Source organism: Python bivittatus, unplaced genomic scaffold (genome assembly GCF_059951505.1).
Source record: "Python bivittatus isolate LINGU-HERP-01145 unplaced genomic scaffold, Pbiv_v1 ctg000330_np1212, whole genome shotgun sequence".
NCBI classification, from domain to species: Eukaryota; Metazoa; Chordata; class Lepidosauria; order Squamata; family Pythonidae; genus Python; species Python bivittatus.
In genome coordinates, this window is record NW_028277058.1 from 21,462,020 (window position 1) to 21,478,044 (window position 16,025).

Below are 16,025 nucleotides of genomic sequence, written 5' to 3' on the forward strand. Positions count from 1 at the left end.
AATGCAATTAATCTTTTGCCCTTTATAGAAGATAATGAAGAGTTTACTATAAGGCTACTTTATAGTAGCTATGTTTTTCAATTTAATTGTTCTGCTTTGTTTCAACTATAAGCCAACTCAAGTCCTTAGAAGTAACTGGTCTAAAAAAAATCTTGTGTATAAATAAATAAGGGGGAAGAGAAATTGTACTGCCAAAAATCTGCCATTTTCTTATGGAATTTTAGCAGTGTGATCTTGAAGCTGCAAATTGAGTGCTACTTAGTCAGCCACTCCTCAGAAGATATGAAGCTACAAAACCCAATGTTAAATAATTATTACATAATTTTATTAAACTTTTCTAGCACAACTTGATATTACACAATACGGGAGATGATTGTTGTCAGTAGGCATTAGTAGTTGTTTTAAGCAATGAGAGAACAGAAAAGCTATTTTAGAAAAACTCCTATTTCAACAATTATTTTAAAGGAGAATTTCCAAGATAGCCAAATGAACATACCAGTGCAAAAAAAGATAAAGAACTTCCATAACTGCATTTTGGAGGCCTAAGAATACTTGTAGTTTCAGGTTTTTCTACTTCAAAAATTTCACCTTGTATTATCACTTACTGAAATCTGTGGTGTAAGAGACAGTGAGATTTGTTGAATAGCAGGAGGAAAGTATCCAACAGGACATTCAAAATAAGGAGGCTGTACTGGAGAAGATGCTACAAAAGAATTATCAGAAAAAAAGATTGTTATTACAAACTCCAATTTATTTAAGGGAATATCTTTACTTACTATAGTCATATACTTTAATTCATGCCATGATGGAAGAAGGAAAATTATAACTATCCAACATAAATGTCATAATTTAAAGTCCTCTCTTTCATTCACTCATTCCGTAAAAAGATATGGAAAATATCAGGATTCAATTAAGAATTATTTTTAAATGTCTATTATTCAGCTTCATACTGTATGTTGAAATTCTTTCTGTTAGATTTCCAAGTATGTATGTATGTACATATGTATCCATCCATCCATCCATCCTTCCACAAAGTAAAAAATCCTAACAGAGTGAATCCTAAATCTGTTCCATAGTAAGTCTGCAACATAGTTTATGGCATGATTTAAAGAAAACAAACAATTAGATGGAAGGAATAGAACTGAGGGACTGAAAGAGGAAGACGAAGACATAAGCAGGGACAGCACAAAACGTACTGTAGTATCTGAATACATCATTCAAACTAAGAAGCTATTTTTAATATGTCCAGGGAGACAAGACAAAGTTGTCCATAAATATACTGAACAGCATAGTTAAATAATATAGTCTACAACGAGCAGGGGAAAAAAACAATGAAAAAAATAAAACTGCCAGCAAAGATCAAAGAGTGTGCGTGAAGATGAAATGGAGAGGCTGGAGCTTTGAATGAAAATACTTGAATGAAAATACTTATTATTTCATTTACTGCATGGCTACAACAATATATCCTTACAAAAACACTTCAGGGTAAGTTAGGCTAAGGAAATGCTTTTTTCCAAATCTGTGTATCAAATTATGTCTCTTGTTATGTAGTACATGGGGTTGAGCAAGCTTGTTATTTATTAGAAAAAAAGGAAAAGAACCCATGGTTTATTTTTACCAACAAATCAAAATGTGATACAATAGTATACTATTTGTTTATCATTGTGGCTTTTTTTTTTTTTTTTACCTTGGCTTGACATGCCTAAACCTATCTTATCTTATTCCTAGTGTGTTTTTGTGTGTTTTTGCATGACACTTGGTGCGAATTCAAAATTGTTGAGGCACTTTTTATTTACAACAACAAATCATTTCAGTGTACTGCATGCAGTAATTATAATAATACAGTATTAATTGCATATGGAATACAAATACAAAAATGGCATTATTAGGAATATAGCACAATCCACAAAAATTAACACTCACCAGGTGAGTTAGTTTCACTTTCTGTGTCCATAGCAACTTCATCATAATTGTCATACTGATAAATCCCTCCTGCACTCTCAGTAGATTGCTTATCTAGTGACCGCCTCAAATCTTTATCTGAAGACTAGACAAAGTATATTCATCAGCTAGATATATATAGATATATATACTTCAAACAATCGAATACAGTTTTGCCTTCTTGACTACTAATAGAACTGTCAAACAGACATACCACAAATGACTTTCAGGAAAAAGGGCTATCATGGGGCTATGCAAATGGATTTTCTCTGCATACTATTGCTTACAACTCCTATAAGGCCTGATCAAAATGGCCAATGATTAGAAATTATAGATACTGTAGACCAAAATTTCTGAAGGGAACTAGATTGCCAGTTCTGGGATATGGTACACATGGATCACCCTTGGCTTTATTGTATTTATTGTACTGACAATAGTTTATCTCATGACATTTATTGAACAATTTATTTAAGTTATAAAAGCATAAAACTACAGTAGTGTCTTTTCAAACACTCAAGATCATATTGTAATAATTAAGAAAGCAATTTCTCAATTATATCCACAGCTCCAAAACAGGTTCAACTCATTTCTCAGTCTTTAGAACAAAATGTAATCAGGCAAATAAAATATTTTGCAGTATTATGTAACAGAGCTACCAATGTTAAAGTCAGCACTGACAGGCACCTATGAATAATGTGGCTTTCTAAATCAAGGGGAATCAAAGAGATTTTACAACTAGGTAACACCTGGGATGCTAGATTGGGTAGTTGAAAAAATGCAATGCAACGATCCACGTTATCAAGACAACTGAACATACAGGTAATCCTTGAGTTACGATGGCAATTGGGACCAGGATTGCCATCGCTAAGCGATGTGGTCATAAAGTGCAATGTCACATGACTGCATTGCTTAGCGACAGCAATCCAGACAGTCCTGGTTGTCATCATAATTCGTTAAGCAGGAAGTGGCAGGAATCTCAGATAAGGAACATGGGAGGTGGGCCCATTTAAACTATAACATTTCTCTTTTAGTATTAACACTAATATCAGTTATTCAGCACAAATAAATCCAAAGAGGCAGCCAAAATGCTTGTTATTACAGAGCAAGAGATGGAAAAGTTTTGGGAGTCAGGGCAGTAAACAAATTTAATAAATAGAAATTCTCTATTGCACATTTCTTGTCTGTAACTTTCCTTGTGCAAAATTTTGCTTTATCTATCAGATGTCAAATATCACTTGCATAATACTTTATACTGAAACTTCTGTGAATACAGGAATGATATACTTCAAGACTATCCACTGAAAAATCCACCATTAAAACTAGACCAGATTTTTTTTCTTATGAGTAAGACCCACTGTTTTCTTATTTATCAGCTGCTGTTCCCGTGCAATAATATACACAAGAGATTATCTAAATTGCACAGTACAGAAAGTCCTGAAGGTACTATAATATCTTCCCAAGAGAGTAGGATTCAATTATAATTTAGCAGAACTTACTACAAAAATTCCATTAACTATCACTTCATATCTACAGTGGTACCTCAGGATACGAACGCCTCTACTAACGAACTTTTCGGGTTACGACCAGCTCCGGCCGCAAAAATTTACCTCGATGTGCGAACTCCGCCTTGGGGTACAGTCATTTTTCCGCCCCTGACACGTGGTCCGCGGCCGTTCTCCCGCCGCGCCCCGCCCGGCCATTCTACCGCCGCGCCGCGCAGCACCCGGCCTTTTTCCCGCCGCGTCGCGCCCGGCTGTTCTCCCGCCCGACGCGTGGTCCACGGACGCCAGAATGGATTAACGGTAATTATATTGAACCTTATGGGAAAATTTGCTTCGGGGTGCGACCAAATTCGGAAGGCGGAACGGATTAACCGAATTTACATTGAACCCTATGGGGAAATTTGCGTTGGGTTATGACCAACTCGGGATATGCCCAGAGTCACGGAACGCATTAAGTTTGTATCCCGAGGTACCACTGTATATCAATCATCCACTTCAAACTCTAGGCTCACACTTGATCCTCCCACTTAATTTCTGTGGCCTGCAACAATAATTAAAGAATTTATTTAAATGGAGGTAGCTTGAAAGAGCTGGCTGGTCTGCTTTGGCTCCCATGTACAAAGATATAGAGAGCAACCGGGTGTGTGCCTTACCCTTCCTGTGGGGAGATGCAGAAACCTAAACTTCCCTGTTGTAGCAAGGTCCAGTGACATCTTGTGGGAAAGGCTTGCCAGCAGGGCAGGGCTGGCTTCCCTTTAACAGCCCTTCTATTTCCATCTGAACCTCCCTGCTGCTCCAGACACAGCCCAGCAGGCAAAATAATGTAGATGCTCTTTCTAAACCAAGTGCCTGGCACAACTCCTCTATTCTGTCCCTGAGTCCCAGAGCCTTTATTTAATGTCCTAGAAATAGGCAGCTTTCTGCCCAGTTTCTCAGCCTTTCCCCTGTTCTCTGCCAGCCACTGCTTGTCCAAGCTAAACTACATCTACTGCTGTGGACAGGCATAATGAGCATATTTTTGCTTCATGTGCCTGGCAGGATAGGTGGATGGCCCCTCTAACTTGACAAGTGCTTCTGCAGAAGTACACATTGCCTTTCTCTTTGACAGGATTATGGTTCCACTAATATCTGGAAAAAATGTTAGAGCAGATAATACAGAAGGCCTTTTGTAAGTATCTTGAACACAATGCCACGATTGTTAGGAATCAGCATGGTTTCGTCAAAAATTGATCGCATGAGACAAATATTGTCTCCTTCTTTAATAAAGTAACTACTTTAGTGAACAAGGAGAATGCTTTGGGAATAATCTACCTCAATTTCAGCCAAGTTTCTGACAAATTTCTGCATGACATTCTCACTGACAAGCTGTTAAAGTAAGGTATAGATGGCCCTAGAGCAAGGTGGATTCAAAACTGGCTGTCTAACTGCACTAAGAGAGTCAACATTAATGACTCTATATTAAGTTGGAGAGCACTAACTAGTGGGGTCCCTCAAGGATCTGTCTTGGGGCCCATATCATTCAATGATCTGGATAACTGCATTGATAGGTTGCTTATCAATGTGCAGATGACACATATTTGGGGAGTTTGGTCAAAACCTGGGATGACAAGAGATTGCAATCTAATCTGGACAGGCTGGAAGACCAGATTGGGAGGAACAAGATGTTCTTCAGCAGGAGGAAATATAAGATATGGGCAGGAAAAACATAAGGCATGCATACATGATGAGGGATTCATGGCTTGGAAGCACAACTTCAGAGAAAGACTTTGGTGTGGTCACTGAAAACAAGCTAAATATGGAACAGCAGTATGAGACAGCTGCTAGAAGGGTTACTGTAATTCTGGCTGTATTAGAAGAAGCACAACAACAAAGATGCATTAAGTCCTTACTCCCAGCTACTGGTGAGACTACACCTGAAGTACTGTGTACAATTCTGGGCACATTTCCAGAAGGCTACTGACAGTTTAAAACAGATTCAGAGGAGACAAAGATGATACAAGGATTTGAGGACATGTACTGTGAAGATGAGAGAGCCAGTTTGGTGTAGTGGTTAAGGTATCAGGCTAGAAACTGGGAGACCATGAGTTCTAGTCCTGCCTTAGGCACAAAGCCAGCTGCATGACCTTGAGCCAGTCACTCTCTCAGCCCTAGGAAGGAGGCAATGGAAAACCACTTCTGAAATCTTGTCAAGAAAACTGCAGGGACTTGTCCAGGTAGTTGCCAGAGAGCAACGCTGACTTGAAGGTGCGTGCATGTGCACATGTGCACACACACATGCACACACACCATGACTACAGGCTGAAAGAACCTTGCATGTTTGGTCTGGAGAAAAGATGACTGAGGGGACATGATACCAATGCTCAGGTATATATGCAAAGATGATCAGAAACTATTTTCCACTGCCACAGAAATTTGGTCCAGAAATAATGGGTGTAAGTTGCTGCTACCTAGATTCTATTTAAATAGAAGGAAAAACTTCCTGACAGTAAGATCTGTGCAACAATGGAAGTCAATCCATAAATGCTGTGGGTTTTTCATCTCTGGAAGTTTTTAAGAAGCTGGAAAACCACCACTCAAGGATGATTTACTTGGTTTTCCTGCACACTGCAGATAGTTGGATGCCATGACCCTGATGGTCCCTTCCCACTCCACAATTTTATGATTCTATTCATATGAACAACTTTTCCATCTATGAAGATTAATAATATGTATTGAGGTCAATGTTGGCTGATTGCAAGCAACACGAGACTGGCTTCATCTCAGGATATAAAGCCAAATATTTGTGTTCTGGTTAATGAAAAACACTGCCAGCTAAATGCCTAAAATTAAAAGGTGAAAAAGTAGCTCTGTTTCATAGTAAAAATATATTTAATGGCATATGGAGATACTCCTGCATCTTCTTTATTTTTGTCTCATTGAAAACATTTCATCAAAATATAAAAAGGCATCATTGTTGCAGTCCTTGGTCTGAGTGTCATGAAATATTTGTTGTAATTTGTGTTTAAGACTCTTGGTATAGATTATAGTCATTCATTCAAATAAAGCCTGCCAACCATATACTGGAAAGCACAACTATGAGAAGTGTAAATTCTAGAACGGTAAAGTTAGCCATTTCTGACCTAAACTTGGCTTAAAACCAAATTGTGTTTTTCATTTGAAGCACATCCTTAATCATTAAACTGAATTCCTTATCACCATTAATATTTATTTATTTATCCATCCATTTATATTTATATAGCCACCCATCTCACAAAATATGACTGTATATACATATGCAGTATGAATGGAAGCACTTAGAATTACACAATCTAGGATCAGGGATTCTAGAATATCTACAATTTCTAACTGTGTACATGCCCAGGGAGGAACTCAGTGACTTGCAAACAGAAGCCCACTTGACAAAAATTACCCTTTGCTCCCCGCTCCAAACACACACATTTGCTGTAGTTTCTTCCCCCAAATATTGCTTCAAAATGTCACTAACTTTCTGCCACAGATTTTGGGATGTATTCTGGCCTAAAGAGAGGAAGAGGGGAAAACGCTTCCCTCCTACTTCTACCAACAGGGGGGGAAAAAAAATCTACAAAACACTAACTTCCACCCAGTCACTGCTTTTATTCCCTAATGAAAATACAGAATATCTCCATCTGTTACATACTTAGGACATATTTCTTCAGAAGAAAATGTGGTTTATAAAAGTACTAACACTACTTTTGGTAATCAATATAATGCTTGGCAATGTTATTCACATTAAAGCAATACACCAATTTAACATTTTGATGGATAAAACATTTCTTATTTACAACGCCTTAGCACTGTTGTTACCAATCTAGACCAGCATTCCCCTGAGATCTGCATGAACCTCACATTGAGCTTATTCAAAAAAGCCTTTAAAATCTGGATTTTCTTGTAGGCCATTTGGATGGTCTGGGTCCTTAAGCATGCTGTTGTTGTTATGGGTCTGCTAAGTCTTTTGTGTCACTTTCATCTTTTGTTAATTGCTGGGTTTTTTTCCATTGTTTTTAATATTGAGTGCCTCCCAGAATCATTTTGAATTGGGCACTGTTACAAATCTAAAAATTAATTTTATCTCCTACATCTCAAAAGGTTTTAATAATAAATTTCTGTCTAGCATGTTTACTATATGGTATTCCCTATTTCTAATTTCCTTTTATTATTCTGGCAGCCATCAGGTTATATATTTCTAGGATGGATCTATTAAAATGTATTTTAAAACCAATGGGATGGAGGTTTGAGCCAATTAATGATACACGGCCTAAAAAAGATTCCAAGTGTATGGATTTTAAAAAGGCACATGATCAATACACAACTAGTAGTATTTTAGGTGATATCATCAACAAATATTTCTGTGCTGTGTTCCTTAGAAACAGTAGCATGTTAGTACATACCTTGCTTCTTGATCTCATCTTTCCACCAACCAGCTTCATGAACCTATTATACTGTTCTTCTTGATTTGAGAGATCACGGATTTTTCTAATTTCCTCTTCCCTTTTTCTTCTTTCCTCCTCTTCATCCTGTTTCCACTGCTCTTCCTCCTTCTGGCGCCTTTCCTGTTCCTTTTGCTGCTGTAGTTTTTTCCATACCTTTGTCTGCTGTTTTCTTAAAGCTTGCTTAGCTTTAAAAGAATGATCATTACTTAACTGTACTTTTATTTCTCCCCAAAAGTACTTAATTGTACTTTAATTTCTCCCCCAAAACATAGAAAATCTACCAAGAATGTAGCTTGTGAAATATTAAACATTACATACACTGAAACATACATTACATACATACACTTACGAGGTATATATTTACCTGCAGTACTTGGTTTTTTGGCAGAATGAGATTTTGTACTGATTTTGCCTCTTTGCTGTATGGTTTTTGCCTTTGTTAGTTTTTCTTTGCTTTCTTTCATTACTTGCTGCTCTTTCTGCTGCCACTTTTTACTGGCAGACTGAAGAGCAAGTAGTCTTAGCTGCAACTCTGATACTTCCTGTTCTTCATCCAACAGTTTCTATTATAGGGATAAAAGGATAAATAAGCACTTCAATCCTTCCTCCAATTCTAGATTTATCAAAACATTTTCACTGAATAAACTCATTAAGACAGGTTAGAGTACCAGACTTTTTTTTTTTCAAACTTGGAACCTTATACGCATTTGTTAGGAATTACCCCATTAAACTCAGCTGAACTTAATTTCAAATTAAGACACATTGCAAATCTATATTTTGCTAAAGCTCTTTATTTTAGTGGTGAAAACATCACGTTTTTACCTTTTCTACTGCAGCATCAGAAGTGTCAAGCTTTTGTTCTTTTTCATCTGCTTGAAAAAGAGAGAACAGCACTATTTTTCTAACTATAATGACAATATCATTCAGACAACTTGATTTAAGATATGCAGAGAAGAGCAACAAAGATGACAAGAGGATTGGAAGCTAAATTCTACAAAGAAAAAAGGAACTTGGTATGTTTAGCTTAAATAAGAGAAGGCTAAGGGGGAGACATGATAGCAGTCTTCCAATACATGAAGGGATGTCACAGGGAAGAGGGAGTAGATTTATTCTCCCTAGCACCTGAGGGTAACACAAGAACCAATGGGTGGAAGCTTTACAATGAGAGATCCAAACTTGAACTGAGGAATTTCCTGACTGTGAGAGCTATTAAGCGATGGAACAGCCTACCTCCTGAAGCTGTGGATTTTCTATCACTGGAGGTTTTCAAGAAAAGACTTGACAGCTATTTGTCCAGAATAGCATGAGGATTCTTGCACTGGGCAGGGGTTGGACTAGAACATCTCCAAGAGTTAGGGCGGCAGGGATGCAGGGCAGAGTGCAGGGCAGTGGGGGTGGCAGGGGCAGTGGAGTGCAGGGCAGCCAAAAGGGCAGAGATGGGGGGAGATAGGTAGGTGGGGGGAGTTGAGGCAGAGGTGAGCACGACAGGGCAGGAGAAGCATGAGGTCCTGGCCTAATGACTGCAACCGAGACTACCAAAACTGCCATCACTAAGTGGTACAGTCCCATGAAGTTTCGCCTAATGACTGCCTCACTTAGCGATGGAAATTCCGGTCCCACTTAGGGTAATTAAGCGAAGACTACCTGTATCTCCCAATTAACTAATTCTTGCAGTACTAATTTGAAGTTGGTAGCCAACTTCAAATTTGAAAAATATCAGCAGAATAGTAAAAGAGTTCAGGAGGAAGGTTTCAAACTCCTCATCAGAATAAATAGTTGAAGATCAACACCAAAGCAACACTATAGATGCTTTCAATTACTGGTCATCTATTTTTATACTTTGTTTCTTTCAACAACACAAAGTGGGGACTCAGCTACTGTGATTTGCAAATCATAATTTAGAGCTTAGCTATACTTTCAGTGTAACCAATTGCACCTCATTCTACTAACCATGGTTAAAAATTGGAACTATTTTCAAGGTATATGTGTCCAGATGACAAAGAGAACTACACCTGATAAACAAAGCCTCATCTGGGTCACATAGGCTTTCCAATGGTAAAACAGAAAAATGGATGACTGCCAACACAATAGAGCATTCAGGAAAAACTGTTGCATTTTCTTTCAATATGTACTATCAATACTATTTCTTCTACAAGCTCCTGGGTAAATGATGTTCAGGAAAGAGGAAAAGAGAGCTTCACGGTGTTCATATAACACACTAAACTTGGTTAATTTTAACCTTTGTTATTGTTTTTGTGGCATGAGATGCTGTGCAAACGCAACCAACTGGCTTAATTCAGTAAACTAAAGTTAAAATAACCTAAGCCTAGTTGGTTGTGTGAATGCAGCCCACATTAAAGGAACTCTTGATTTGTGAGTTGTATGACACAGATTTAATATATTTTACTTCAACTATTTTTTTTCTAAATTGGTATCTGGCTTAGTTCCCACAAGCAGAAAATACAAATATTTTTAATAAATCAAAAAGCTTAGTTTCTAAACACTATTTCTGGTAAGAATACAAGTTAAACTTTACTTTGGTATAAGCAGAAACATTTTTAAAAACTGAAGGAATCAAATTTCAGCATTTCAAAAAGGTTTTATATAATCAAAATTTTTGTTAAATAGTTACCTTCACTGGTATCCAGGTCAGATCTCTGTGAATGTTGTTTTATTCCATCTTTTGCTTTTTTCAACTTGCTCCTCTCAGCTAGTGTGGGCAGTTTTTGCCTAAGAGGTTTCAGTTCAAATGCCTGAAAAGTTAATACTTTATTCTCCTCAGGAGACACTTCATTTACAGCTTCTTTTGTAATACTGACATTTTCAATTGTTATTTGGTCCTGTGGACTTGCCACTTCATCACTGCTTTGTTGAGCACTGTCTTCTTTATTATTTAGAGCCAGTTTCTCATCTTTATTAATACATTCAAGTTCTAGTTGAATCTGCTTGTATTTCAACAACAGATCCTCAAAACTCTCTTCAACTGAGTTATCATTTTTAGAAGAATAGTTCTGCTTGCGAGATGGAGACCTCCCAAATGTTTTGGCTGATTCATTTATTAAGGAATTTATCTAGCATACATTTATGTATACCATTACAATGAAGATAATATGCAGATACTTTAATGCAATATTCTGTAATGAGAGATCTAACTGCATCTTCACACCATTATATATTCTAAAATATTTTCAGAGTTTAACATACAAAGAAAATGCTGTACTTCTGTATTTATTTACCCTAAATGAAAATTTGAATGGCTTGGCATTACACCTGCTTCCTCTTTGGTACTTTGGAGAGATTCCCTAAAAATAGTGCCACAATCACGCTTGATCATTTCTTATCTGAAGTATATCTAGCAACAGTACATATCCCAGGTGATATTTTCTTGAAGTCTGCTTGAATGTAGGAATTTGCTCAAGTAATCAGATCTAAAAAGTACTATTGGACATAGCGCCAAGATATGAGGCTACAAAATAATTCTGCAACACAGTAATCCAAATTAATCTCACACACAAAAACAGCTCAGTCTATTTGCACTCTAATTATTGGAAATTTATTAAGTCAAACTTAGGCTTCCAATATTGGCAGATATTGACTATAGTATATGCTTTCAAAACTGCTGCTATTTATACTTTTCAATGGTTCACATTTATGCTTTTCAGTGGTTTTGCTTATATATAATTTCAATTACAAGACATGCTAAAATATATTTTAGAAGAACTAAAGAAATATAGCCCAGAGGATTTTATACACGAGGAATTAAACTGGTGAAAATTGGAAGCTTGAAATTTACAAAAGAGTCCCTTCTGACTTAGCTATTTGATAATAATGAAAGATAAGACGTACAGAAGTTCTTCAATCTTTATCTTATACTTTAATATAAAGTATAAGATAAAGATTGAAGCACTTCTGTACGTATACACGTGCTATAACGCTTAGAATAAATAAGTACTATTTATTCTAAGGGTTATAGCAAGAAAATGTGTGTGAAGTGCTTTGAATACTTGAAAGAGCTACATTAAGGTTTTCTTCTTTTTATATCTCCATTTATTGTATCCTATACTGTAATTGCATTTATAGCTGTAGTTTGTTTAGAGCACTTTAAACTACCCCGTGGCTCTTTCAAGTAAAATATTTCAAGTCAAAACTATTTGGGGGGGGGGGGAGATAGCAGCTTATTGGTGTTTAGCCAGTAGCCTCACAAAGAAAAATTCTAGATCATGTTGAAAAAGTTAGCCAATACTAACTTTTAGACAATCTAAAACTGCATTGCTACAATATTAAATCAACTTGAAGGGATCTATGAAATAAGCACTATATCTTTACTTTTTGGTTACATAACTCTACCATATCACTTCATATCATTTAATCTTCAAGTGCAATGCATGTAATTGTCCCATTTTACAAATTATCAACCTGATGGCCTTGTGGCTGTGCAAAGTTTCAAATTCAGATATCAACAATGTATCTGAATTTAAGCTGACCATTCTATTCATAATATCAAAATAATTGTCATAAGCCAAGCTGGTCACATAAATCTGCTTAAAGCAGTTTTACAATTTTAAAAGATTATTGAATAAAACTGAATTCATAGGTGTACCCTCAGAAGTATGAAAATGAAAAATAAAAGGCTTATGCAGCAATAGATAAGGAAGTCTCATCAGTTGTTTGAGACAGTCTTTACGTACGTTCATTCAAAATAAGAAAACAAAAATAAACAGCAAGACAACACCCACTCAAAAACAGCTACTTAAAAGTTCTGGATATATCTTCATGCAGCTTTATGTATTTGAAATGCAAAAGTAAAACTAGAATGCAGACCAAAACTACACTCTGTTCCCTAGATACAAGAATAAAACTGCATAATTAAAACCAATCCAAACAAAAATTTTACAGGTAGTCCTCATTTAATGACCATCTGAAGTTATGACAGGGCTAAAAAGGTGATTTACAACTGGTGCCCAAAGTTATGACCGTTGCAGCGCCCCCATGGTCAAGTGATTGCCATCTGGGCACTTGGCAACCAGCTTGCACTTACGACGGTTGCAGTGTCCCGGGGTCATGCAATCACCATTTGTGACCTTTCCAGCCAGCTTCTGGCAAGCAAAATCAATGGGGAACTACGTGATTCACTTAATGACCACTGCAAAAAAAGTTGTAAAATTGGGTCCAGTCACATGATTTGCTTAATGACCATATCACTTAGCGACCTAAATTCCAGTCCCAATTGTGGTTGTTAAGTGAGGACTATCTGTACTTGCTTAAGTGATATATACTGAAGATATCAGTGGCTGTAGCAATACCTGGCAATGGTATTCAATGCCAGCTCAAACTCTTTAAATACACCTTCATATGTAAAGATAGATGTAAACAGCCTCCAGTCAAAAGCAGCAAAAATTTATGTATCAGAATTATGTATGTGTTAATATGGTGACCATACTAGGGTCAATGCAGGTCACATACTCCACAATATATTCTTAGTAACACAGGCTTAGCTATGTAATTTACAGTATAATCCTTTGCTTGTCTGTTTAGAAGTCATATTAATATTATACTGATATCAATATAGTATACAAAGTAGCATACTAAACTTCCCTGAATTATTCCCCCAAACACTTGAAAACTTACAAATAATAAATTAAAAATAATCCTAATCATATAGAAGTAAAACATATCCAATGGACTTTTTAAAAAAATGGTGCAGTACCTGAAAAGGCTCCCTAGCACCAATGCAATGACGACCACCACTTAAACTCTCCCAAAACTGAATAGCTAATAATCTGTTTAAATGTGAAATTAAGCTCACTAACTAAAGCAGTTAATCTCTCTCCAATCTCTCTTCTATGAATGTTCAATCCTCCAGATTTCCAAGCAATTTAACTTCTAGGAAAACATGTCCCCTTTCTACAAAATATCCTTAAAATATTCATATGTTTGCACATTTCCTCTGTCTTAAAATCAGCCTTTCCCAAGCTGGTGACCTCCAGATCTGTTGGGAGCAAAAGTTCCATTATTCTCGGCAAACCTCAACAACTCTGCATTTAGGTCTTCCATTACACCGTGACTAGAAAGCTCTTGACTCTTTATGATGTCGTCACCATAGTCTCCACCCAACCTTGAGCAAGCAGAGAGAGCAAAAGGACTTCTCCAGAATTATCGCTTTGCCCAAGCTAACCGACACTTACAATCAGACTTGAACGAGCCAAGATAACAAATTTAAGTCGCCTCACGCACACTTCCCCCTTCCCTCGAAATGAAACAGCAGCAGCAAGAGGCAACCGTTGTGACAAGGATACATTTCCGAGGCGAAGGTTCCCTCCAGCCTTGGCTGCCGCTGTATCCGCCACCTCCTCCAGACGGCTTTCCAGGGGAATTGCCACCTCGGCTCCTACCCCAGCGGCCTCCGCCCCGGTAGGCCCTGCCTCGAAAACGAAACCGGTCCAGCGCGTTGTGGCTGCGTTCCCAGAAGGAGAGCCTTGGGCCGGCGTCGGGGTGCGGGCCGGGTGGCAGCCGCGAGCAGGACGAGGAAGGCGGCGGCTGGGGACGGAAAGGCTCCTTGAGTCGGTACCCGCCACCTCCGCCATGCCCATGGATGTGCCCGAGTTCCGGGGGAGGCTGGTGGCGCAAGTGAGGGAAGCGGCGAGACGAGGACAGGAGGCTGTTCCGCAGGTCGGGAGGCGGCCTGCGTCGAGCATAAGGACCCCGGGCGCCACCCCGGTCTCTGCCGCTGGGTTCAGGGGGCGCATCGTTATTGTCGTCGTCGCTGATTTCTCCGTCCTCTAGCTCCCCTTCTTCTTTCGGAGAGAGGTCGCTCGGGGTCGCCGCCTTCTCCTCAGCCGCAGGAGCCGCCATAGGAGTTACTCAGCGCTAACTGGGCCGCAGACGCAGAAGAAAGCGCCTCGGGCTGGCCCGCCCACAAACGTAGCACTCACTTTCGGTGTCTTTCAGAAGTGGCGCGACGGCCCAGTCAGACCCCAAACTTGTACGCGAAACACCACCCTTCCCCTTTGCTCGCAAGACTCTCGCGAGATCTAGCTTTCTCTACTCTTCCCCTTCCTCAAAGGATAGCGGGGGGAGTGGAACATCACAAAGGGGACGGCGAAATGCACGTTGGGAATTGTAGTCCCCCGCGGTCTGGACATTGAGGAGGTCCGTAGTACTTCATCGAAGAACTGAAAAATAATAACGGTCCTTTAACGGCAATTGTAGTTCTTGCTATAAAAATTATGAGGAAAGGAGTGGCTGAAGATCCAATAAAGCCCGCATAAAGCTTAATTTAGGCGTAGATGCAGAACAAGACAGAACTCAGCTTTACCGGTGGGTTTTGTATAGTTCGTAATTAATTTATGGAACCCTCTGCTGTAAAATGTGGAGATAATAATTACCCTCTCAGAAGCTTTAAATGAGGATTAGTCTTATTCCGGAGAATATGGAGACGGAATCCTATAAGAACAGTTAAAGAAACTGGGTGTGTTTAATCCAGAAAGAAAGCCAGAGGGAGAAATGAAAGCGTTCTTCAAATACTTAAAGGGCTGTCACCGGGAAAAGGGTGTAGTTTTATTCTAAGAGCTCCCGAAGGTAGGACGAGAACCAACAGGTGCAGCAGAAGCGTTACCGAGGTAGATCCAACCTTGAAATCAGGAAGGAATTTTCTGACAGAGCTGTTAAACAGACTGCTTCCTAGAGTCTGTGCCTGATCTGGAGGTTTTCAAGGAAAGATGTCAGGACCATGATTTGAGAATTCCAGCTCAAATCCAGGGAGTTGAACTAGAAGACCACGGAGGTCCCTTCCAACCCTGTGAGTCTAAATCATAAAGCCAATATTATACAGTATAGAGTTTTATTTCTTCGCCAGGTTCAACAATGACGTACCTGTAAATGGGAATTGCTAGAAACAGCAGGACGTTTAGGGTAATATCCTGCTTTTGGGCTTCTTGTATGTATCTGGCTAGTCACTGTAGAAAACTTGGATGCACAACCAGATGGACTCTTTAAAGTGCTTTCTTTCCTTCAGTCCATAATCCAGCAGAAAAGTTTTCTGGAATATTTTTAATTGCCCTCATAGCCTCAGTAACAAGGCTAGTAAGTGGTGCTATCTTTCCTGTGTTAATCTGGGACAAGTTCAGGAAAA

General features: G+C 38.6%; 1 protein-coding gene across 3 annotated transcripts in view; it reads right to left on the reverse strand.

The window, feature by feature from the left end:
- Positions 1-14,894, reverse strand: part of ZFC3H1 (zinc finger C3H1-type containing) — a 46,078-nt gene extending 31,184 nt beyond the window's left edge. For 2 of the 3 annotated variants that reach the window (XR_003084102.2, XM_015891555.3), the window contains exons 1-7: positions 14,191-14,894; positions 10,527-10,940; positions 8,717-8,766; positions 8,259-8,457; positions 7,853-8,079; positions 1,924-2,047; positions 606-703 (exon numbers count right to left, since the gene is read on the reverse strand). Coding sequence is in view for 2 of the 3 variants with exons in the window: in XM_015891555.3 (XP_015747041.1) it covers positions 606-703; positions 1,924-2,047; positions 7,853-8,079; positions 8,259-8,457; positions 8,717-8,766; positions 10,527-10,940; positions 14,191-14,746 (1,668 nt within the window). In the remaining variant the exon portion in view is untranslated. The remainder of the gene's footprint in view (positions 1-605; positions 704-1,923; positions 2,048-7,852; positions 8,080-8,258; positions 8,458-8,716; positions 8,767-10,526; positions 10,941-14,190) is intronic. The other variant, XM_007422941.3, reaches the window with a different exon arrangement.
- Between the last annotated feature and the right edge of the window lie 1,131 nt (positions 14,895-16,025).